Source organism: Erythranthe guttata, chromosome 8 (genome assembly GCF_056151865.1).
Source record: "Erythranthe guttata isolate IM_541 chromosome 8, IM_541, whole genome shotgun sequence".
NCBI classification, from domain to species: domain Eukaryota; kingdom Viridiplantae; phylum Streptophyta; class Magnoliopsida; order Lamiales; family Phrymaceae; genus Erythranthe; species Erythranthe guttata.
In genome coordinates, this window is record NC_142540.1 from 24199061 (window position 1) to 24225343 (window position 26283).

The window sequence follows — 26283 nt, forward strand, 5'->3', positions numbered from 1 at the left end:
GAACCATGGCGAAGAGATGCCTACTATTTGAATTATTTTGATCACAACTTTCTCTTACAAAGTTCGATTGCGATTGATTTCAATTTGAGTTTTGAAAGACCATATAAATATATACAATTTTTTTTGTTTCTCTATTATTGAACTATATTTTTGTATTATTATCCTCCAAAATTAAGAGTGTCTTTATTAAGGAATTATTGGTCAAAGAAACCAATGGTCTTATTAAAAGGATGTGTTAACAACTAATAATACAAGATATTTTAACTTAACATCTAATCTTCTCATAAATTATGATTTCTGATTCTTTTTTTAGTGGAATATATATTTCTCTATACCATTTAGTGGGATCTACTTCATTGCACATAATAATATCTAATAAAATAAATACAGATAGGATATAGATACATAGGAAAATGTTATTTTTCCAATAATTAATTCAGTCTTTGGAATTAGCTTTCTCAACTTAATTAATACTCAATTATTCCATGAAATTGGACACCAAATTTCATTGCACACATGCATTCATCCACTGTAAGGCGTCAGCCTGCAACATCAAAACATTTTTAAATTAATTAATAATTAATATATATTCATAGTTAACATATATATGATATTTAATATTTGCACAAAAATTAGAATTAAAACAAAAAAAAGATTAAGGAATATAATTATAAACTAACCCAAGCTTAAGAGAAGTATCAGAGCAATCATAATAATCTTGTGGATGTTCACCAGCTGAGTTGCACACATTCGCTACAGATTCCGACGACTGCCCTTCCTCGTCGTACACCATCTTCTCCGATTCTGTCGTTACCGTTTTCTTGCCGACCCCGTTATTTTCTATATCCGCCACCTTTTTTTTTATTTGAAAAATAAATAAATAAATAAATGTCAAGTTTTTTACATGCATGTCTAATTAATTAAATTAAATTAATATTAATTCCTTCTTCTTTTTGTCTACATGTAAATATCTTATAACTTCAAACCTGCTGTCTTAATAGTCTGTTCTCTTCCATGAGTTGCCTTCCCTGCATTTTCTTAGGGTTATAATTAAATCAACAAAGAAACTAATAATTAAACAAAATCATATATATATATATATATATATATATATATATATATATATATATATATACCTTTTCTTGAAGCTGATTGATCTCATTCATGATTTTCTCCCCCTGCAAATTAATATTAATTAATTCAAAATTATATTCCATGATCAAGATCAGTGCACATTTTAATTTAGTCTATTATTAATAATATTAATAGTAGAATTAACACACACACACACACATATATATATATATATATACGCACACCTTTTTCTCCATAACACGGTTCAATCCAAGTTCAAGCGATTTTTCGAGACGATGCAACTCTTCAATACCTAATCCATCAAGTTCCTCTCCTCTCATGCGTCTGTATATTCACCGCAAAATACTTATTATATATACATACGTACATACATATATACACATATACATACATACGTAAATACATACATATATATATATATATACATATATATATATATATATATATATATATATATATATATATATATATATATATATATATATATATATATATATATATATATATATATATATATATATATATATATATATATATATATATAAAAAATAAATGCATAATGTACCTAAGTTGTTGGCTTCTTTCAGCCACTTCTTTGTTAAGCCAGGAGATAGTGCTGTCCTCGACTAGCTGCATTACATATAAACATATTTCGACGATTTTAATTGTTAAGGAAAACTTACGTTACGCAGATAGTAAACGAAATCGATAATTTTGAATTAACAATAAGATTGTTAATATTGTTACATATTATGGCTAATGTACTTTTGAATATAAAAATAATTTTGAATAAATTAATTAATTACCTGCAGCTCGAGCGATGGCTGCTCCAACCTATTAAGGTTCTTCGAGTGCAAGTTATGCCTTTCAACTATGTCCTTCATACTTCATCAAACCGCAAAAAGATCGGAAAAAAGAAAGAAAAAAAGTCAAAAAAAAACATAAAAAAAATAATGAAGCTCAATAATGTTTTCTTGGAATCTCGAATTGCACCGTAAATGAAAAGTCGAAACTTTATAAAATACTACACAATACACGTGGTCAAGCTTAGCTTAGCCATTGATTTAAACCCGAAAAAAGAAAAAAGAAAATACTAAGTCGAAGAGTCGATCAATTTCGTTTATCAGTTTACTTTAATTACCATATTGTGAAAAAGACTTGCAAGATGCATCAGCTTATTTAGAACAGCACAAACAAATTTAATTAATCTGAGAATTGTGTTTGTAGATCAATTGTGGGAGAGTTGTACTAAGCTTATGAGTTTGGTCCAATTTTCTCAAACCCTTTCTTCAGACAACTATTATACACTCAAAGTCATACACTAATGAACTATAAAACTAGGGTGAAAATCAGACGTAATGGATCGGAAATGGCTTTTTCGGAAAAAAAAAAATCAATGTTTTTTCGCAAGTAAAAAACGGGTTCTAGTTTAAGTTCCTAAAACTCCGGAATGTAAAAATTCATTCCGATGTCGAAATGCCTCGGAATCGGCGGGATTTCGGAAATTTCAGAAATTGCACTAGTTTATAATCTCTTGTTCGAAATTCGGATATAATGGGAAATTTTTACAATATTATCTTTCTTGAAATTTTGCAGGAAAATGCAAGAAAATCCAAAAGAGAGTTCGACAAAACGCGATAAATAAAAACACGTGTAGGAACAACAAATTGAGGCATAGATTTTTTTATAAGGAAAAATGTAACATAAAGTTTACCAATTACTTTTCTAAGAATTTAATTTACTTGACCCTTCGGTATTTATACTTTTCATATAATGTATAACATAATTAGTTATATTATGGGATTACAAGATATATCATAAAATGAAATTATATACATTTCGAAAAACCATAGAAATATCAAGAATTAAAATCGGATCGGAATTTCCGGTAATTTTATAATATACCATTCGGATCCCGTTCCAAATAAATTCGGAAAAAAGAAAATGGATTACAGTTCCAAATTCAGATATTATCGGATCGGTATTGGCCGAATTCGAAAATTGCATTATAATTTCCACACCTACATAAAACTAATAAAGCACTTTTTTATGTTTATTAGCATTTTTTTGTATATACTAGATGAAAAAAATAAAACAAAAAAAAATAAAAAAAAATTTGAATTGAATTGTGAAATATTATATGTGCCTATGGCTATGGGTGATAGCAAAAGTGAAGATATTCAAGAATATTTGTATACCAATTTCTTCATCCAATGGCCACATGTTAGTACACCCAACACATTAAAAATAATAAATAAATAAAATAAAATAAAAATAAAAAACAAATAAAAATTAAACACACACTATTCAATCTCCCACCACAAATTAAACCCCATTCTTCAAGCAGCTATTCCAAGAACACTCGCACACTTTTTATACACAGATGTATGTATGCATATATATTTAGAGAGAGAGAGAGAGAGAGAGAGAGAGAGAGAGAGAGAGAGAGACCTGGTACTGGAATACTCGAAGAGCTTTCCGGTGGAAGAGAAGATAATGAGACCAACATCGGCATCGCAGAGAATAGAGAGTTCTTCAGCCTTCTTAAAAAGCCCTCTTCTTCTCTTTGAGAATGTCACTTGCCTTGCTGTCACGTTCTCTATTTTCTTTATCTTTATTTTCTCCCTTGCCATTTTTTCTTCTTTTTACTTTTTTTAAATTAACTCTCTCTCTCTAAAAAATATATATATATATATATATATATATATATATAATCAAGAACCCCAGGAATTCATAAACCAGCACACAATCAAATGATTCAATACAACTTAAAAATATATAATTTTTTTTTTACTTGTTCATGACAAAATCCAGGTTATGAGAGAGAGAGAGTAGAGAGAGAGAGAGAGAGAGAGAGAAAAGCGACAAGTTTTTGCCATTTATGGGGGTAAACAGGTGAGACCACAAAACCCTAAATACAGAAAGAAAGATAAGTGATATTTATATATACTGCTCTAAATAGATAAATAAGAAACACTTAGAAAGAGAGAGAGAGAGACAGCGACTTCATTATGCCATTGTTTCTTCTTTCAGATCTAGAGAGAGAAAGAGAGACAGAGAGAGAGAGAGGGTGCTGTAAGTAAATTCGACCAATAAGACAAGGGTATATGTATAAAGAAGGAAATAGGGAAGAAACGATTGGTCGGATAATTGAATTGCTTTTTACCAATTTGGAGTGCGTGTTTTTGTGTGTGTATTTTTTTGGTGTCACCACTCTCCAATGAATGAAATTCAAGGAATTGTGTGTTTCCTGTTTGTGTGTGTGTGTGTGTGTGTGTGAGAGTATATATATTATATTATATATAAATATAAATATGATTTAATTAATTAACTGGAGTTTAATATAAAGAAACGAAAATAGAAAGAAGGAAATTTTATTTCCTTTTTTTTGTTCTATTTGTGTGGTGAAACAGCTATCCATCTGTTTGTCTTTATTTTTTTGAACAGAGGAAGATATTTTTCTCTTGGCCTCGGTTGCTTCTGTATATTCGGTCAATCAAAAGTCAAGAAGATTTAATATTTATTTTTTTTCTTACATATATAGTTAAATTAATACACATTATTTTTTAGCCCTGAATTTTTGTATTGATATTTATACACGTCACTTTTAAAAGTATTCTCCATAATTTTCAGCAATGCCCCTTATTAATTCTACAATATGTTCTCTCATTAGCAATGTTGTTAGAACCGGACCGGACCGGCCGGTCGGACCGGTTCGACCGTGACCCGGCAATAAAGCGGTCCGGTCTAACATCTAAAATCGGAAAAGTCAAAAATCAGGGTCAAATGACCAAAATCCGATCGACCGGGTAAAATCCGAGAACCGCCGAGTCAGTCAAGAAACCCGGTTTTCGGCCAAAACGTCTCGAATCACTGTTGCGTTGGTTATTTGTGGCTAGATTTGAGCGAATCTTCACATACTTATTAGTGGGTGGCCGGATCTAATCATGAGTGGTCGAAAGATTGTCAGATATGATCATGGGTGATCGAATAGGGGTGAACGATTGCCGGATTTGAAGAATAAAAAATGTAAAAAAATAGAATATAAGCAATAAAATATAGTAAAAAGTGAGGTGAATTAGATAAAAACGAAAATAATAACTCGGAGATTAAAAATATAAAGAAAATAATATTTTTAAAAACATTAAAATTAATAAAATAATAGCATATTAAAAAAAAAATCAAAAACCTGGTTGAACCGGTTCGACCCTATAAACCCATGACCCAAATGATCGTCCGGTTCTATAGCCGGTCCGGTTCTGATAACATTGCTCATTAGTTTGTAAACAAGAACATTTTAGTCTAATAATAAATATTTTCCTAAAATAATGATATATTTATTGAGCTTTTTAAAATTTGTACAAAGATAAAAAAACGACACATATTTAGAAACGGAAGAAGTATTCAGTATTATATTCACTCTTAATTGCCACCGGTCTCTTTGTTTTGAGACCATTCATTATTTAAAAGAGAACTCATTTATACATAGACCAAACATTTCTAAACACAGGTGGGGTTGATTCAGAGTATACCAATTTTATCCTCGCAAATAATTTTAATATATAATATTATTCGACGAGGAGATCAATTGTAGTATTTGTTATGAACTAAAATATGACCGTTTTGTCCAAGTCGTTTTGTACGAGGATTTTTGTTACAATATTTATCACTTTTTTATGAAATAATGTTTAACATTTAGAGTGGTTCGGTTGTGGATGTATCTTTTGTTTCTATTGCTTACCTAAGTTTTTTATTATTATTATTTTTTTTTTTTCAAATTAGCGAATTAACATCTCCAACAACTGTTCTAATATATATATATATATATATATATATATATATATATATATATATATATATATATATATATATATATTAAATGTATAATATACAGCGTTTTAGCACACAAATTTTTATTACTCTTCAATAGTGATTGTTTATATTTTAACAAAACAAGATTTTTTTAGCGAAATCACCAAACTTTTAATAAATCACATTTGTCACATCCAACCCACTCCAACAAAAAAAAAAAAAAAATATATATATATATATATATATATATATATATATATATGGGGCCATTTGATATACACCCCTAGAATGGAAAATATATAGGGATAAGTCCACCCCTAAAATTCTTTCTTTGAGATAACCCCCTAGATAGGCAAAAGTACTATTGTGCCCTTATTTGTAATTTTCGCCCAACTGCATTCAGCATTTCTCCAACTGCATTCAGCCCAATAGGAAACTGCATTCAGCATTCCTCCAACTGCATTCAGCACAATAGGAAACTGCATTCAGCATTTTTGGACCTGCATTTATCGTTTTTCAGATTTTTCAATATAATATTATAAATTTTTATTTTTATATTATTTTTTTTAAATTACTTTTAATTATTATTTTATTTATTATTTTTTAATTTTTTAATTTTTTTAATTTTTTAAATTTTTTAATTTTTTTAATTTTTTTAATTTTTCAATTTTTTAATTTTTTTGTTTTGTTAATTTTTTTTTTTTTTAAATTTCTTTTTAATAAATTTCCTGTACATAAATTGACTACAAATGACTATAGTATAGTACATGTTCAATAGTCACGTATAGTTATATATAATCATGTACATTTTTTTTCCTCCAAAGTTATATGTACCGACACCAACAACAAAAATCACAATTTAAATCTTGATATTATAAATCAACTTGTACAAATATAGATCGAAATACACAATTACATGCATATGTTCTTCAACAAAGAACAAATCATCATAATCAATTAGTACCGAACAAAAAATTGGATATACACAATCATCAAAATCACTATACATCAGAAAAAACACATAGTTTATATATAACTATATATTACTACATGTTACGACATGTGACTAAATATGACTATATATTACTACATGTTACGACATGTGACTATATATGACTATATGTATATGACTACATGTAACTATATATGACTACATGTTACGACATGTGACTATATATGACTATATGTATATGACCACGTGTGACTATATATGACTATATATATATGACCACATGTGACTATATATGACTACATGTATATGACCACATGTGACTATATGAGTATAGTCATATATAGTGTAGTTTGTGGTATATAGCTTCAAATCCCACTTTTCAGTACGACAACAACCCCGATCTCTCGACAAAACTTATTACATAGAGGTTGTCAAACACGAAGACCTGTGACAAAAAAATCAAGTTCAGTTTAAATGTTTACATTATATATTAATTTATAACCAATAAATACAGATCAAAATAATAATCACATGCATATGTTACTATATGTTACTATATATTACTACACATTATTATATAGAACAATAGTAATTTGTAGTTTGACTATATTTTCCAAATTCATCTACAGCTTCAATCAAAATTTGGACACCTTCAAAGAAAAGACCAATGGTTTCCATTAATTTACAATTTCAAACTCAGGAAACACAAATTAACAAAAGACTACTAATAATTAAATTGATTAACACAAAATTGATGGGAAGAAAGAGAGCAACGAAACGAAAAAAAACCAACCACGATGCTTATAGCCTGCTATTTTGTTGTATTATATGTGAGCTTTGAAGATTTACTCAAAAAAAAAGATGTGAGCTTTGAAGATGATAACCTTTTTACTTTATTCTTTGCAGAATGCTTTATTTAAAAAAAAACAAAAAAAAAAAAAAAAAAAAAAAAAAAAAACAGAAAAAACCAAAAAAAACTTATCAAACTCAAAATTACCCTCCCATGAGGATGAGTCAGCAAACCAAATAATCACAACGACGGCCGATTTCAAAGCGGTGGGGGTGGGAGGAGCAACGACTGCCGGCACAAGGCCGTGGCGGAGCAGCGGCGCAGGCTTTGACGGAGCAGCGGGGCCGGCCGGTGTGGAGCGGCGGAGCACGGCGGAGTGGCGGAGCAACGAACGGAGCGGCGGAGAAGGCGTGCGGCGGTACAGCGGAGCGGCAGAGAAGGCGGGGGTGTGGCGGTGGAAGGTGAGAGAGAGAAGAGAACAAAAATTTTGAGAAAGAGAGAAGAGAATACGTGGAATGAGGGAGAGAGCAGAAAACGGCTGGAAAGAGGGAGAGAGAAAATATTGGTGAGAGGGTTAGGGTTTTAAATTATAACTAAAAGGGCAAAATTGGTATTTTAATTTGTCTAGGGGGGTCTATCAAATTAAGATTATAATTTGGGTTTTTGACTAGGAAAGAAAAATCTATAGTACCTATGCCTATATATTTTCAAAACTAAGGGGTTATCCCTCATTTCCCCATATATATATATATATATATATATATATATATATATATATATATATATATATTCTGCAAACGTAATTTTAGTATTTCTTTTTGGCTTATCAAATTTAGCAAGCCAAATTTAAAATTGTGCCAATATTGTAAAATTTAAAATAGTTGTTGGAGCATGTTATTTGTCCAAATTCTGACAAATGTTGTATCTTTTAGCATATAGCATATCTCTTGGAAATGATCTTAGGGGGTGGAATTAACACTTAAAACAAACATTCATTTTCTTTTAGAAGAGGATATATATAACTGATTCAAATTTTGTTCTAATATCATAAATTATTGAATTGGAATAGATGGAATTTGAAATTTTATTTCTTAATTCACGTATATTATAAAATACATTATATGAGTACCAAAAATCACCTGTAAGTTGTCGGAACGTCACTCATAATTCGTATGAACAGAGGCGGATTTAGGGGTGGCCAAGTATGCCATGGATATTGGGGTAAACTGCATAAACCCCCCCTGTGTTTTGGGAAATATGCACCAAACCCCCCTGTGTTAATTTTATTGCGTAGAATCCCCCTGTGTTTTATTTTACCTTGCATGAAATCCCCATTCCGTTAACATTTAACACCGTTAATTATTTAGGGGATTATATGCAAGTTTTTCAAAACACAAGGGGGTTTGGTGCATATTTTCTTCCATATATGGGGATTTATGCAAAAATATTTTATTTATTTAAAATTTGATTTTTTTTTTAAATTGAGTCAAACACATTTATTCAATTGCAATATAAAAAATTTAAACTAGTGGTAAGGATGAAATTTCTAACAAGTTTTTTTTTTCTCTTGTAATTTTGTCGTTTCCAATTTAATTTTTAAAATTTTAGAACACTGTTTTTCTTATTTGGATTTCCAAAATTTGAGTCCATTTCTTTTAAAAAACAATTTCATCAAAATTGAAACTAAATAAATAAATTTGGAAATTTCCAATTTTTAATTTAAAAAGTATTTATCAATGTATTTTATAAAAATTAAAATTATATACTTATATTATAATATCATTATTGTTATATATTTGTATAATTTATCTTGGATATATTATATGTCAATGAATATAAATAATATGAAAATTCGAATTTAGTTTTAATATAAATAATTAAATTAATAATTTTGAAAATTCGACTTTCAAAAATTGAATAAATGTATTTGACTTCATTTCAAAAAAATGATTCAACTTTTAAATAAATAAATAAATTTTACATAAAATCCACTTGTATTTTAAATAACATGCACCAAACCCCCTTGTGTTATGAAAAACTTGCATGGAATCCCCTAAATAGTTAACGGTGTTAAATGCTAACGGAATTGGGGATTTCGTGCACGACAAAATAAAACACAGGGGGATTCTACGCAATAAAATTAACACATGGGGATTCGGTGCATGTTTTATATAACACAGGGGGGTTTTATGCAGTTTACCCATGGATATTGTGCAAAAAAGTCATGTTTATTTTTTTTGTCTCAATTTCTTTTGAGTCCCTCTCCCATAAACACATTATATTATATATATATATATATATATATATATATATATATATATATATATATATATATATATATATATATATATATATATATATATATATATATTACTATTTAGTCCACCCAAAATTCAAAATATACAAAAAAAATCTAACTTTTTTTTTTAACCCCTCTCCCCAAAAACACATTATATTTCCACTCAAAAGTCAAAATATAAAAAAAAAAGAAATCCTAAATTTTTTCTTCTCCTAATTTATCCAAAAAAAAAATGGTTCAATTTTTTTTTCCCTTATCCTAATTTATCCAACAAAAAAGATTCATTTTTTTTTTCCACGGACGCTGCCCCGAGCCCCCAAAAATTTTATCCCACTGTAGAGTAAATTCATGGATTCGCCGCAGCCAGCATACCCTGAATTTTCGTCATGGATCCGCCACGGCGTATAAATATGTAACTGAAAAGCCAACATAGCCAAACTAATTAGTGGTGCGAAGTTCGTCAAAAACTTGTCGATAGCCTACACCAGAATCTGCAAGAGACAGTCGAATAATGCTTCAAAATAATAAGATATTTATTATTACAAGAGAGAGAGAGAGAGAGAGAGAGAGAGAGAGAGAGAGAGAATTTGTTGCAATTTTTTTTTTCTAAAAACAATTAATGTTTAACAGATACCACAAGACTAATGTGGTGTTTGTAAAACCTTTTGAAAGCTGATTATGAATTTATTTATTTTTTTCTCTCATAATCGGTCTTATTAATGTTTGCAACATTGCATATGCTCGAAAAGAGGATATTCATCAGATTCTTGGCTATCGAGTTGTCGATCGTCATGATAAGTGCTTAGGTATACTTGCAACTATGCGCAAGACCCGTAAGGAAATTTTAGGTAAAAATCAATGAACGGGTGAGAACATTAATTGTCAAAGGCGGGAAAAGAGGTAGTAATCGAGGCAGTGCTTCAAGCTATTCCGTCCAGTGTTGCATATTTATCACATCAATAATTTTTGGAGGCTAAATGATGCGCCTTTCTCCAAAAAATCGAATTTTCATAGGGAAGATGTATTCGAATATTCTTGCTACTTATGCGGAATTATTTCGAAGAAAGCTCATTGATTCCCCATTTGTCGTAAATGTGAAGGAAGATGAGACATTTGATTGGAGATATTAATATTAAATGATACAATTTACTGGTACAGTTTCAGTATTTGGTTGAGCTGATCATTTAACATGGTATCAAAACTAAATAAACATATAAAAGAGGAATTAAATGTTCGATTTAGCTTATTTAAACGCTCGGGAAATTATTTAGCCACGCCATTGCATATACCCCTTGCGGTCGAATGTATTGGGAGTGTCAAACTTTTTTGGATTCAACGGAAATCGTCTAATGAAAGTCTTATTTCCTCTATGAAAACATTTTTGCTTATGTTTCTCTAAAACAATTAAATAGTTTTAAGCCATAAGTTGAGAAATTTTTACGAACAAATCGTCCAACAATAGAGGGTGAAATTGCTATTTTTATTAATTTAGAGGGTTGAATTAGAGAACATGAAGTTGTTGATTAGACTGTTCGTTGATTGACAAAACTAAATCAATTTCAGGAATATTGTTTGGGGACAAGTACCCGAATTTTTTTATTTTTTTTCCTTTCTAAAATATAATATTAAATGTTAATCGAAAATGATTTCATCCCTATCCATATTTGGTCGTTCCTAATTGTTGAACGGTAATTCCTTCGTTTTCAATTAAGTGTCATTTTTCAGCTTTGCATAAGTATTACGAATGTTAATAAATGTGTTTTGATTTTGGGAAAAAAAATTAAAAAGACTAAAATAACCTTGATCATTTAATTATGTGATAAGAGAGAGTTAGTACTTAAAAAAATAAGAAGAAAAAAAAATTATATATTTAATGCGTAATCTAAAGTGACAATAATATAAAATAAAATATTAAAAAAATAGTTACTGTGGAATAGTGGAGTAAATAGTATTTTCGGGAAAAAACATGCACGAGGCCCTAGTTTTTTTTTTTTGTTTTTTCCTGAAACAAATCAACAATATGAATATTGGACCTTGATATGACGAATTTGGCCCTCGAAAAATGATAGTTTTATAGTTGTTCTAGGGGCAAATTTGTCATTTAACAACCCAACCACTATCTATTTTTTGGCATATTTGTGTTTAAACAAAATTATATGTGAAAATTGGAAACTTTCATCTATTTCGATTCCACATTTTAATTTCGAATTATAATATGGGTAATTATAATTCAGATTTTATTAATATTGTACCAGTAATAATACAACACAGCTGTACAAATTGCAGGGGATCAGAACAACAAATAATAGGTCCAATGTCTTTTTTTGTTCAATAGTAGTTTTGTACGGGAATAAGTGCTTCGGTAGGTGTAGTACACAGTGGGAGTCGGTGACAATTTTTCTTTTCAAATACACTGTATGGAGAACTGTAGGAGTACTCTACTGTAGGGGGGCTCTATTTAATTTTACAAAGTAGATGCGTTTTAGGCTTAATTCCACTCTCCACCTTTGAAATGGAGCCTTTTTGCACTTTGCACATTTGAAAAATAATAATAGTCCTTTGCACCCTCAAAACACAATAAATTATTAACATTGCACCCTTAATTGAATAATAATGAATAATTTATTTATTATTGTTTTTTTATGAGGTGCAAAATAACAAATTAAATTGTCTGCAGTGGCGAATTCAGGATTTTTGCCAAGGGTGTTCGAAATTAAATATAGTAAAAAATATAATGGTTGGCTAATAGTTTACGGGGATTCGGGGGCAGCGCCCCCGATTTTATTTTATTTTTGAATACTGTACACATTAAATAATAAAAAAATCTTTAAATTTTTTAAATTTAAAGGTATTATTTTACCATTTTTGGGCAAATTTAGGAAATATTTAGACATAAAATTGGTGAAAATATTAAAGGAGTGGTAAACATATTAAAGTTGCAAGTGACGAAATGTACATTTCATTAGCAGATTTTGAATTTTCAAAAAGAAAAAAAAGAAAAGAAAACCCACATAGTTGTAAATTTAGAAAAAAAATTGAAATAATACATATATATACAATATTTAGAATTTTGGAATAATTTATATTATATTTAATATTAAAGAAATGGTAAATAAATTAAAGTTACAAATAGCAAAATATATGTTATATTAGGAGATTTTTTTTTAAATATTAAAAAATACCCAAATATTCAACATTTTTTTAAAACAATTGAAATATTGTATGTAATGGGAAAATTAGGAATAAAAAAGAAAAAATAAAAGAGAGGTTCGGAATCTCGCTCTTGAACCCTGTACCTCTGCAAAATGCTATAGAGCACTTAACCAGTTCAGCTACAGCATTGCATTGGCTTGACTTTACATTTGCAGTTATATATTACTAAATATATAGGAAATATTTTTTTTTTAAAATCAAGGGTGTGCAGTAGCACACCCTTGGACCACACTGGATACGCCACTGGCTGAATGGTTTTTTTTTTTTGTAAAATATTTTTTTGTGATAAAAAATATAATTTTTAAATACCACTGAAAATATTAAATTACTTTTATTAGCTTTAAAAACTCACGTGTAATGCATTATGCATGATATATCATTATATTGTGTTTCGAGAGTGTAAAGTGCTATTAATTTGTTTTGAAGGTGCAAAGTACCAAAATGATATATTTTAAGGATGAAAAGTAGAATTAAGCCTCTCTTTTAATTAGTCTTTTCTTTTATTTTTTTCTTTCAAAAATTCATTTTGAACTTTCTTAATAATATTTGCCACTTAAAAAATCTAATGACATTTATAAAACACAATTTAATTGATATAGAAAGATTTTATTTTTACCTCTTATTTTGCAGTTATTTTTTTTCTAATTACTTCCACACCGAATCTCGATTAGCACAATCCTATTCCACTACCTTTATATATCTTTTTAATTGTTATTATTATTTTTACCACCTATTTTCCAATCCATGTTCTCTAATCGTTCATTGCTTTAAAATAATTAAATGATCAATTTCATGTTATAACAATTAAACTTATACATTTTTTTTGGGACGAGATTGTATTATTAAATTTGTAAATATATTGATATTGTTACTTATATCACTAATAAATTTGATTATAATTATTATTGTCATGCATCATATTAATTATTATTTTCAATTTTGAAATGTTATCCCCTGCATCTCAGGGGATAAATGGTAGTATGATTAAACAAAGATGACCATGATGTAATAAGACTTTGTATATATACATTCAGAAATAAAATTAAGGAAACCATCCACAAAACATCCTCAAAAATTTCCCGCCATTAAATATCAACAAAGCGATGAAAAAAACGAGTTCGACAGATATCGCTACTCGGCTTTCAAACCATCACCTGAGTTAGATTGCGACTTTTTGAATAGAGGACAATATAAATGGCTCCGAATAACATTAATAATAACAAAAGCATTAGCAGCCAAGAAAAATAAACTCGCCATCCATAGTTGAAAGAATACGTTCTTGCCTCGAAACTCGAGTAAATAACCCCACAACAACCAATGCGTTTGAGCTCCGATCCACAACGAAATACAACCTAAACCTTTCCATTTGAGCTCCATTTTGCTCCACGGTAATATTAGAGGCAATAAACAAAAGAACCACACGAAATACTGTGCCGTTATCACCTGTATATAGAAACGAGCAAATGTTGGTGATGATGTGGCACTAGGAGTCGAAATCGAACGGATCAGATCTGAATAAGCATTTTCGGAAAAAAAATCGATTTTATCGGATGTGAAAAATAAATTCCAATTGTGATCCAAAACAAATTGGAAAAATAAAAAAATCGGCTAGATAGCGAGCCATCCATAAGTGAAAAATCTCGTCCCGAAATAAATAAATAAAATTGGATTGGAATTGGCGGAATTCGCATAAATAATAAATTCCAAGTTTTTGGTACTAAAATATAAAATGGATACTAATATTGAAATTGTAAGTATAATTTTCGGAAAAAAACGGAAGTTTTGGAATTAATTGTCTGAAATTAAAATCGGATTGGAAAATGGAATCTCGTATATATTCCAATTCTGATACAAAAAATGGAAAAAATCAAAATCAGATATTCGGATTTCGGAATGAAAAATATTGTTCTAAAATCAGAAAAATTTGAATCGAAATCGGGGGAAATCGGAAATCCCGTTCTGATTTCGACCCCTACCTGGCAGGCAGGCACATTGTATAGAATTAGACATAATATGACGGAACTAACCTTGTTGAAGGCCACAAACGCAAGTGTCTGAAGAAAGAGACAGAACGGCAAGTCGAGGGCGAAACGATAAATCAACACTAGCTGGACGGTAAACTGAGGCAAAAAGGAGACGAGCTTTTCGAGGATGGAAAACTCGCGTTCGTAGTGGAGATAAATGTGGTAGAAGTATATGGAAAAATTGTGACGTGGGTCCGTGCGTGAGGTGGTACAGCAAAGCCTCGTGCAAGAATTCCCATCCGTATAAAAAGAAACACAGTCCCGTAAATACGAGGAAAGTGGACCCCGCTACGGTAGCAAATACTACTCTTCTCCGAGTGAACAATTTTACGAAGAAATTCCAAATGTATTGCGAACGAGTGATTTTATTGTTGATCGGGTCCCGCGATTTTTTTGATGTTCTGCAACTCCAGTCTACAATGGCGGGTTTCTTGCCACGTTGAAAATGGAGAGGATCGAGAAGCAAAATTATTGGAAGTGCGTATATCATCGGATATATTCTCACGTGAACAACGAGGCCGTACCAAAACGCAGCCTGTACAAAATGGTCTGCAGTTCGAATGAGAGCGTGCAGAAATTAAGCAATTGTATGACTTTTAATGAAAAAATGATTGAAATAGACAGAAACACGAGTTTACGGGGAGGTGCTAAATGTCGTTTGAATTTTACTAGTACCATTCTGACTTCAAATGTGATTCTGACCAATTTTCGGTCCGAATTCGGCAAAACTCAAAGCACCAGATTTATATTCCTTAGGGTATGATACATAGTTTCCGATTAATTTCGTCCTTATTTTCTTTATAAAAAAAAAGAACAAAAAGAAACATGGTATCAGTTAAAAGCCAAATAAAACCATAAAAGCTAAAATCGACCAAGAAAAATAATTAGGGTAAATTACAACCACCCCTAAGGTATGGTGAATTTACGAAAAAATCCCTCTTGTTTGGATAATTATATCTACCCCTCAACTATGTTTTTTTCTTACTTCTCCATCCTTATGGTGTCAAATTCAACATAATCATCTAGATTTCGTGGAATGTGATATATTTTGTACTCGTTTTGTGTAAAAATACAGTTTCTGATGTACCACAATCTGATATATACAAGCCAAAAAACACATCTTATGATCAGCCTGCAACATCAAAACATTTTTAAATTTAATTAATTAAAATATTTTATTTATTTAATAAATCAAAGCATTATTTAATATTAGCACAAAAATTAGAACATAATTAAAAAAAAAAAAGATTAAGGAATAAAATAAACTAACTCTAGATTAAGATGTATCAGAGCAATCATAATAATCTTGTGGAGGACCAGCTGAGTTGCACACATTAGCTACAGACTCCGACGACTGCCCTTCCTCGTAGTACACTCTCTTCTCCGATTCCGTTATTCCCGTTTTACTACCGCCACCGTTATTTTCCATATCCGCCACCTTTTTTATTTATTTAAAAAAAAATGTCAAGTTTTTTACATGGATGTCTAATTAATTAAATTAATATTAATTGCTTCTTCTTTTTTTTATACATGTAATATATCTATATAACTTAACTCAAACCTGCTGTCTTAATAGTCTGTTCTCTTCCATGAGTTGCCTTCCCTGCATTTTCTTAGGGTTATAATTAAATCAACAAAGAAACTAATAATTAAACAAAAATCAAATACATATATACACACTAGTAAAAAAATGACTTTTTTACTACGATTATTAACCGTAGCATATACGGGCGTGACAAAAGCTTTGCTACGGTAAATCCTAGTATTTATTACGACTTTAAAATTGTTCCGTAGTAAAAAGTAACTTTTATTCCGGATTTTTACTGTAGCAAAAAATTTCGTAGTCGTAGTAATAAGCAAATTTTCTACTAGTGACATATATATATATATATATATATATATATATATATATATATATATATATATATATATATTATGCAGACCTTTTCTTGAAGCTGATTGATCTCATTCATGATTTTCTCCCCCTGCAAATTAATATAATTAATTAACTAAAAATTTATATTCCATGATCAATATCAGTGCACATTTTAATTTAGTCTATTATTGATAGTAGAATTAACAAACATATATATATATATATATATATATATATATATATATATATATATATATATATATATATATATATATATATATATATATATATATATATATATATATATATACGCACACACAAACACACACCTTTTTCTCCATAACACGGTTCAATCCAAGTTCAAGCGATTTTTCGAGACGATGCAACTCTTCAATACCTAATCCATCAAGTTCCTCCCCTCTCATGCGTCTGTATATTCACCGCAAAATACTTATACATATATACATACGTACATACATATAGACATATACATACATATATACATACATACATATATAAAATAAATGCATAATGTACCTAAGTTGTTGGCTTCTTTCAGCCACTTCTTTGTTAAGCCAAGAGATATTGCTGTCCTCGACTAGCTGCGTTACATATAAATATATTTCGACGATTTTAATTGCTAAGCAAAATAACGTTACGCAGATAGTAAACGAAGTCGACAATTTTGAATTATCAATAAGATTATTAACATTGTTACATATATTATAGCCAATGTAAATTTGAATAAATTAATTACCTGCAGCTCGAGTGATGGCTGCTCCAACTTATCAAGGTTCTTCGAGTGCAAGTTATGCCTTTCAACGATTTCCTTCATACTTCATTAAACCGCAAAAAGATCGGGGGAAAAATAAAGTCAATGAAGCTCAATAATTGTGTTCTTGGAAACTCGAATTATATTGCAGTGTAAATGAAAAGTCGAAACTTTGTAAAATGAGATTATGATTCTAGGAGTCATAATACTACACGATACACGTGGTCAAGCTTAGCCATTGATTTAAACCCGAAAAATAAAATACTAAGTCGAAAAGTCGATCAATTTCGTTCATCAGTTCACTTTTACCAAAGACTTGCAAATTGCATCAGCTTATTTAAACACCACAAACAATTTAACTGATTTGAGAAATTCTTCGGACAACTATTCCACTCTCACAGTCACACACAAATGAACTATAAAACTAGGAATGCAAATCAGATGGAATTGATCGGAAATGGCTTTTTCAGAAGAAAAAAAGTGGGTTCCAATATCCGTTCCAAAAAAATCGGAATGCAAAATTTCATTCCGATTTTTTAATGCCTCGCAATCGGCGGAATTTCGGAAATTTCAGAAATTATATTAATTTATAATCTCTTGTTCCAAATTCGGATATAATGGAAATTTTTCACAATATTTTTCAATCTTTTTTGAAATCTTGCAGGAAAATGGAAGAATATCTAAAAGAGAGTTCGACAAAACACAATAAATAAAAACACATGAAGGAACAACAAGGAAAAGTACAACATAAAGTTTCTGAAACCAATTAATCTTTTCTCAGGTTTTAATTTACTTGACCCTTCGTATTTATATTCTTCATATAAAATATGACATAAGTTATATTATAGAATTACAAAATATATCAAAATATTTCGAAAAACCATAGAAATATCCGGAACTAAAATCAAAGCGGAAGTTCCGATAATTTTATATACCATTCAGACCCCGTTCCAAATAAATTCGAAAAAAAAAAACAGAATTTGAAATGAAAAATACAATTCTAAATTCAGATATTTTCGGATCGGTATTGGTGGAATTCAAAAATCCATTCCAATTTCCACACCTACATAAAACTGATAAAAACAAATATGTTCGGATCGGTATTAGCATTTTTTTTTGTATAATAGATGCAAAAAATAGAAAATAAAAGAAAATAAAAAATAAAAAAATTGAATTGCCATTATATATATATTCTATGCGCCTATGGGGCTATGGCTGACAGCAAAAGTGAAGATATTCAAGAATATTTGCATATCAATTTCTTCATCCAATGCCCACATATGTTTTAGTACCCCCAACACTTCAAAAATAATAAATACAAAATAAAATAATAAATAAAATATAAAACAAATAAAAATTAAACACACTATTGAATCTCCGACCACAAACCCCATTCTTCTAGCAGCTATTCCAAGAACTCCATTTCACTTTATTTCCACCATCTACAGTGTGTATGTATGTAGAGAGAGAGAGAGAGAGAGAGAGAGAGAGAGAGAGAGAGAGAGAGAGAGACCTGGTACTGGAATATTCGAAGAGTTTTCCGGTGGAAGAGAAGATAATGAGACCGACATCGGCATCGCAGAGAATAGAGAGTTCTTCAGCCTTCTTAAAAAGCCCTCTTCTTCTCTTTGAAAATGTCACTTGCCTTGCTGTCACGTTCTCTATTTTCTTTATCTTTATTTTCTCCCTTGCCATTTTTTCTTCTTTTTACTTTTTTTTTTTATTTAATTCTCTCTCTCTCTCTCTCTATTTTCTAGAACCCCAGGAATTAATAAACCAGCATACAATCAAATGATTCAATACAAATTATAAAAAGAAAAAAACAAAATTTATAAATTGTTCATGACAAAATCCAGGTTATGAGAGAGAGTGAGGAGAGAGAGAAAGGCGACATGTTTTTTGCCATTTATGGAGGGTAAACATGTGAGACCACAAAACCCTAATTACAGAAGAAAGAAAAGAAAAGATTTTATATATATATATATATATATACACTACCCCAAATAGATAAAGAAGAGAGACTTAGAGAGAGAAAGACAGCGACTTCATTATGCCATTGTTTCTTCTTTTAGATCCAGAGATAGAGAGAGAAACAATAGAGAGAGAGAGAGAGCTGTAAGAAAAATTTCGACCAATAAGACAAGGGTATGTACGATAAAGAAGGAAAGAAAAGATTGGTCGGAAAATTGAATTGCTTTTTTTACCAATTTGGAGTGCGTGTTTTTTTTTTTTTTTCACCACTCTCCAATGAATGAAACTTGAACGAACTGTGTGTGTGTGTATATGTGTGTGAGAGAGAGAAGAGAAGAGAGAGAGAGAGTGAGATGTACATGTGCTCTCTATGTATTTTATATATATACAGTAGAACCTCGATAAATTAATACCCGATAAATTAATAACCTCGCTTAAATAATAAATTTTTCCGGTCCCGACTCGGGGACAACGTGCTAAATTAATAATTCGCTAAATTTATAAGATAATACACATTCGAAAAATTTAAGAAGCCCCATATAATATATAAATTAATAATGCATAAAAATAATTCTTAAATTACATGGTATAGTTCATATTTTATAGATCAATGAAAGTTTAATACAATACAATCTAATTGTTGCTTGTTTCTGTTAAAGTTCACATTACCATAAATCTCGTCCCTCACTTTTCTTAACATAGTTAGAACTTTCGGTATAGTTTTGTCATAACTCAACATAAAATCGTTCTATACCATTGCTGCTTTAAGAGCTTCCGTTCGTGAAACGGGCTCTATAATGCATTGACGAATGGTACAATGAATAATATACACGTAATTTTTTTTTAAAAAGTGTATTTATTGAAAATAATAATAAAAGTAATTTCATAAATTAATAATCTATTAATTAATGTATAAATTAATAATTATTAATTTATCGATAAGTTAATATTTCGCTAAATTAATGAAATTTCGATGGTCCCAACAGTATTAATTTATAGAGGTTTAACTGTATATATATGATTTAATTAATCAGTAAATTGGATTTAAATAAATATAAAGAAACGAAAATAGAAAGAAGGAAAATTTATTTGTTTTCTGTTGTTCTAATTGTGTGGTGAAACAGCTGCCCATCTGTTTTGTCTTCATCTTTTTTGAACAGAAGAAGATATTTTTCTCTTGGGCTTGCTTGCTTCTGTATATTCGGTCAACCAAAAGTCGAAGATTATTTAATAGGGGTAATTTCCTATAGGTCCTCCTATAAGAAATTATATGTGTATAAATCTAGGGACTATTAGTGAGAACCCCCTCTAGCTTTATTTTAATGAGGATGGATCCATCTCCTTTTCCTTTATTAGTGAGAGACCCATCCTTTTTTTATTCTCAAATTTACCCTTCCTCTATTCACTACCTATTATACACTACTTTGATACACTTTTATTTTTTTATTTTTTTGTATTTTAATTTTAATTTTTGTTTTTTTATTTATTTCTTATTTAAAAAAAATATATTTAAAAAAAATATTTTTTAACTTTTTTATTATAACGTTTTACTATATTTTTTTGTCTTCAGTTAAAACAATTATATTCCAATAAAACAACTATTATTAAAACAACTATTATTAAAACAACTGTTATTAAAACAATATGATTAAAACAACTATATATCTCCAGCAACTCTCATTTATCAAAATCAACTATTTGTTAAATCAAATATTACATTCAACTAAAAAGTACTAAAAACAACTATATTGTTGCACGAAAACAACTATATTGCTGCACGAAAACAACTATATTACTGTACGAAAACAACTATATTGCTGTACGAAAACAACTATATTGCTGTACGAAAACAACTATATTGATGTACGAAAATATCTATAAATCTGTAAATAACACCACACAATTTCAACAAAAACAAACATCCATTATACTATTGATTGAACACAAAATTAGCCTTCTATATAAGAATTCAACCAAAAACTTCAATTAAGAAAATTAAGATTCGAGAATTGGGTTCCAAAAAAAATATCAGAGACGAAGAAGAAGAACAACAACAATGAAACAATGTGGCGGTGGTCTGTATTGAAATCTCAGACGCAATATCAACCCTAGCGCCGCTGCATAATCTCGTCTTTCTCCCTAGCGAAAACCCTAACGCCGTCCTTGACGAGAGAATCCCAGGGTGAAGACCGTCTTCTTTTCGCGTTGGTGGAGGGAGAAACGCCGTTGGGAGAAGAGAGTAACGATGGCGGCGCAGAGACAGAAGAGGGTTGGAGGCGGTGGCAGAACACAGATGGAAGAGAGTTGGAAGCGGCGATATGTAGAGAGAAAAGAGAGAGAAGAATAAGAAAATAGAGAGAACGTGAAATAGGTTTGATTATTTTAGATATAATAGGGCAAATTAGGTATATTAGTAATATCAAAAACAATATTAATTAAAAAAAAAATTATTTAATATGAGGTGGGGGGTTTTCACTAATAATGAAAAGGAGGTTATATCCACCTTAATATAAGTAAATTAATTGGGGGGTTTTCACTAATTATCCCATAAATCTAACTAATAATTTTTAATTTTCAGTTAATTAATTATTTATAATGTGCCAAAAACACCCCTAATAATATATGGAAATAAAAAATCCAAAATAATAGCCCACTTTGTGGATCTTTTAATCCCATATTTTTCTCTCCCAAAAAATACGAAATTAATGCCCCACTCCCAATTCTGACGCATCCCAACTCTGAAATTCCCCCATCCAAAACACCGATTTCAACAATACCAAACCCTAGAGAAAAAAATCCATAACGTTGGTCACCAGTAGAGTCCTTCAATCGTTTGCAGTTTTCAAAATTCCGTTTGTTGTTTGCTTCGTGAAACCATATTGATTGGTTTTTTTTTTTTCCAGATTGTTTGTTGTTTGAAGACATCGTTTGTCGATTGCATTTTCTACAATGGCTCAAACACATGTTAGTATCGGTAAGCAACACTCATATTAAATAAGAACATACCGATATTGATATTGTGTTAGTTTGATTATTCAATTTTTTTTACTATTTTTTTAGATTCAGGTACAAATTTCTGTTTGCATTTTGCTATTCATGAGTCTGTATTTTGCTATATCGAGTTTGAATTTTCGTCTCTTTGAAATCTGCAGATTTCGTGTATTTATGTAGTCCATCCAAGTTTAGATAACTTGAGGAACGGAATTTTTTAGTTTGCATTTAGTTGAAGTCTAAAAATTTTAGTACTAAAAACTAAATTCTAGTTTTTTGTATTTTGTTTTTGTATCAAGCAGATTGCATTTATATATTTTTTTTTTCATTTACAAAAAGGATGTGGATTCAAAAAAAAAAAATCATTTATTGGAAATTCTGATTTACATTTAATTTTGGTTTACATTTAGTTATGGAATGCGCATTTACTTAAAGTATAGGCAATCCAAACAAAAAGAAAATTATAATTTGAAAATTTTGGTTTGTATAACGTGTAATCTTAAAATATTAGCCACCATGGTTTAAAAAAAAAAAAAGAATTGGTGTGCATAACCTTTAATCCTAGTAAATGCTGAAATTTTTTATGTTCAGTAAATTTCAAAATGCAGCAATTTGAATGAAAATACAAGTTGCAGGAAATGCAAATAGCAAACTGGTAAAAATAGCAAAAATAAAATAACAAACTATATTAATTTTGCGCATTGAATTTCTTGAAATTAAAGGTTTAATTGTTGCTAGTTTCAGTTTGCGTTTTGTTATATGAGTTTGCATTTTGCTATACTGCTTTTGCAGCCAACCATCGTTTAAAAAAAAAAAGTATGTATAACCTTTTATCCTAATATTTTGGTTTGCATTTATTTTTTTATTGTTTCTTTTGAAAATGCTGGAATATTTTTTATATTTACTAATTTTCAAAATGTAGCCTTTTGAATGAAAAATAAAATATAAGTTGAACAGAAATTGCAAATAACAAACTGGTAAAACAATAACAAAAATAACAAATTGTAATTTGAATGTGCACACTGAATTTCTTGAGATTAAAAGGTTTCATTGTTGGTTTGAGTTTACATTTCTCTTTTCGGAGTTTACATTTTGCTATTCTAAGTTTGCAGTTCTTAGTTTACATTTATTGTTCGTAAGTTAAAATCATTAATTTTTTTTTTGTTTTTTTTTTGTTGAACGCTGAACAACCAATGTAAAAAAACAGAACAAGTCATTATCAAAGAAGGGGAAGACAATAACAACTGGACATGCAATCGGAGCACTAACGGGACAAGAAATAGAACCAACAATTCCAAATTATAAATTGTAACTTACTGTTGCAAATTGTAGATTATTGTTGCGGATTGTAACATGTTGTTGTAAATTGTATTTAACATTTGTTGTTGCATCCGCACAATTTGCATTTTGATGTTACAATTTGGAAAAAAAATTGGTGGATAAAATAATTAAATATTCAAAAATAATATCAAAAAAATATGCAAATAAATGTATGTAATAAAATCATACTAAAAATATAACGAGTGAATACGATATTACAATAATTTTGTAACATTAAATATGTGTTTGAAATTATTTTTGTTATTTTACATTTAATGTTTATTGATCCAAGTCAATTAGAAAAATGCAGAAAAAAATTAAAAAGTAGAATAAAAAATAAGAAAAATGAAAAAGTTGGGAAAGAGAGAGAGAGAGAAATAGACGTGAGAGATGAGAGAGAGGAGAGTGAAAGAGGGGGGAGAGGAGAGAGTGAGGAGAGTGTTATGTGGGATTTGCTCCATAATTTTCAAAAATAGTATTTCATATAAATATTAATTAAGGGTATTTGTGTCTATATAATAATATTTTAATTTAATTAATATTAATTATATTGGCCAAATGACCTACACCTATATTCATCTAACAATTTGGATCTCCACCTATATAAGTCCAAAATTATGGGTGTCTAGCCAATTTCCCCTATTTAATATTTATTTTTTGGGATTATTTTGTAGACCCCCTCATTTCCAAATTTTATAGAACTAACTACCAAGTGGATTACACTCTAAGGAAACCCCCCTCATTTCGAAAATATTTTGACATACCCCCCTGGGCCACCCTGAAGTCTCTATAATACCCTTTTAAAAATCAGTTTTAAACCCTAGCCACTACAATCGTCTCTCTCTTCCTCTCCCAGATTCAAAATCCCGCCTCCACAAACCTCCCACCGGCGAAATTGCTTCGCGGAGTCATAACTCTCTCTTCGGTGGTCGGAATTCGATGGTTTAACTACCGTTGGATTCCTCTCGTCGAGCTCTTCGTTTTGGTGGAGATTTCATTCACTTTGGAGCGCTGATCTGTTTCTGTAATTTTTTTTTCATTCGACGACGGTGGTCTTGCCGGAGGTGTATTTTATGTTCCACCAGTCGAAATTTGACGGGCTACCCACTGCTGGATTCCTCTCGTCGAGATCTATATTTTGATGGTAATTTTGTTTATTTTTATGTTTTCAGATTTATTTCTATATTTTTTGCATTTGTGGGCGCACGGAACCGTGGGTGGTTATTAGCGGCGGCTAGGGTTTTGGTAGGAGGCGAGGGGGTGAGGAGTCATTGTCTGTTTGATTTAAAATCTGTAGCATTTCCCAGCAATAACCTCTCTCTCTATCTCTCGATCTCTTAGTGTTTGTTGATTTTTTAGTGTTTTGATGTTTCTTCAAATTTTGTTGATTTGCACTAAAGTAATTTTTTTATTTTGATTTTGCAATTGCAGCGTAATGGAAGCCATTGATCCTCTCCTTAAAGGTGTAAAAAAATTTGGTTGAAGTTATATATGCTTCAAAGTTACAGTTTTCTGCAGACTGTATACATAACTATACATTACTATACATTACTATACATATAGTAACATGTAGTTACATATGCATATATTTGTGTATTTTCGATTTGTATTTTATTGGTTCTTAGGTAATTTATAATAAAAATATTGAAATCTGTAAATTTTTGTTGGTGTTAATGAATTTCTTTTGTATAAGTCAGTATTCGTGTATGTATACAATTGATCGACTAAAAATATGGGGTAAAAAAACGAACATAACTATGAATTACTATAGATACTATAGCTACATGTAGTTATTTTCAGTACAGTAAACATATTGTTTTGAAAATTGATATATGCAGGACCAGAAATGCTGAATGCAGTTTGGTCGAAAATTGCATATAAGGGTAGTATAGTACTTCCGCTTCTCCAGGGGTATGTCAAATGATGATTTGGGCTTGAGTTTATCCCTAGTTTATTTGGTGTCTGGGGGTATGTAAAATAACCCCATATTTTTTTCTTACATGTAGAGTTAAATAAATGGGATACACATTATTTTTTTAGACAGAATTTTGTATTCATATTTATATACGTCAATTTTAAAAGTTTTTTTTAATTGCTTTAGAATATCAATGTTGTATTAATGGCTTAATCCTACTTTGCACCCTTAAAATAGAACATTTTGGCACTTT

The 26283-nt window shown here is 29.8% G+C and overlaps 2 protein-coding genes and 1 long non-coding RNA gene across 4 annotated transcripts; all 3 read right to left on the reverse strand.

The window, feature by feature from the left end:
- Window positions 1–356: 356 nt before the first annotated feature.
- LOC105965141 (MADS-box protein JOINTLESS) lies at window positions 357–4371 on the reverse strand. The gene is made up of 8 exons (XM_012989663.2): window positions 3547–4371; window positions 1902–1980; window positions 1661–1725; window positions 1320–1419; window positions 1137–1178; window positions 987–1028; window positions 681–853; window positions 357–544 (listed from the first exon to the last, which is right to left on the reverse strand). Exons 1-8 carry the CDS (start codon window positions 3726–3728, stop codon window positions 523–525), a joined length of 705 nt encoding a protein of 234 aa, XP_012845117.1. The 5' UTR covers window positions 3729–4371; the 3' UTR covers window positions 357–522.
- Window positions 4372–6759: 2388 nt separating this feature from the next.
- Window positions 6760–8198, reverse strand: LOC105959922 (uncharacterized). The gene is made up of 2 exons (XR_016032938.1): window positions 7857–8198; window positions 6760–7304 (listed from the first exon to the last, which is right to left on the reverse strand). It is a non-coding gene; the product is annotated as an uncharacterized LOC105959922 (long non-coding RNA).
- A 6017-nt stretch (window positions 8199–14215) lies between these two features.
- LOC105965140 (MADS-box protein SVP) lies at window positions 14216–20082 on the reverse strand. Of its 2 annotated transcripts, XR_016033296.1 has the most exons (9): window positions 19347–19950; window positions 17819–17897; window positions 17599–17663; window positions 17391–17490; window positions 17129–17170; window positions 16747–16788; window positions 16456–16623; window positions 15189–15734; window positions 14216–14604 (listed from the first exon to the last, which is right to left on the reverse strand). XR_016033296.1 is itself a non-coding variant. In XM_088822494.1 (7 exons), the coding sequence occupies exons 1-7, from the start codon at window positions 19526–19528 to the stop codon at window positions 16462–16464; spliced, it is 672 nt and encodes a 223-aa protein (XP_088678620.1). In that variant the 5' UTR covers window positions 19529–20082; the 3' UTR covers window positions 16332–16461. The 2 variants fall into 2 exon arrangements, 1 of the variants encoding a protein (XP_088678620.1); XM_088822494.1 differs by lacking the exons at window positions 14216–14604; window positions 15189–15734 and having other exon boundaries at window positions 16332–16623; window positions 19347–20082.
- Between the last annotated feature and the right edge of the window lie 6201 nt (window positions 20083–26283).

Excerpts from the sequence above, each read along its gene's own strand:
- LOC105965141 (XM_012989663.2), bottom strand. The coding sequence starts at position 3,728 with ATGGCAAGGGAGAAAATAAAGATAAAGAAAATAGAGAACGTGACAGCA. Across the intron at positions 1,981-3,546 it reads TTCGAGTATTCCAGTACCAG|TATGAAGGACATAGTTGAAA; the intron begins GTCTCTCTCTCT and ends GGTTTGATGAAG. Across the intron at positions 1,029-1,136 it reads TCAATCAGCTTCAAGAAAAG|GGAAGGCAACTCATGGAAGA; the intron begins GTATATATATAT and ends AAGAAAATGCAG.
- LOC105965140 (XM_088822494.1), bottom strand. The coding sequence starts at position 19,528 with ATGGCAAGGGAGAAAATAAAGATAAAGAAAATAGAGAACGTGACAGCA. Across the intron at positions 17,898-19,346 it reads TTCGAATATTCCAGTACCAG|TATGAAGGAAATCGTTGAAA; the intron begins GTCTCTCTCTCT and ends GGTTTAATGAAG. Across the intron at positions 17,171-17,390 it reads ACCGTGTTATGGAGAAAAAG|GGGGAGAAAATCATGAATGA; the intron begins GTGTGTGTTTGT and ends ATTAATTTGCAG.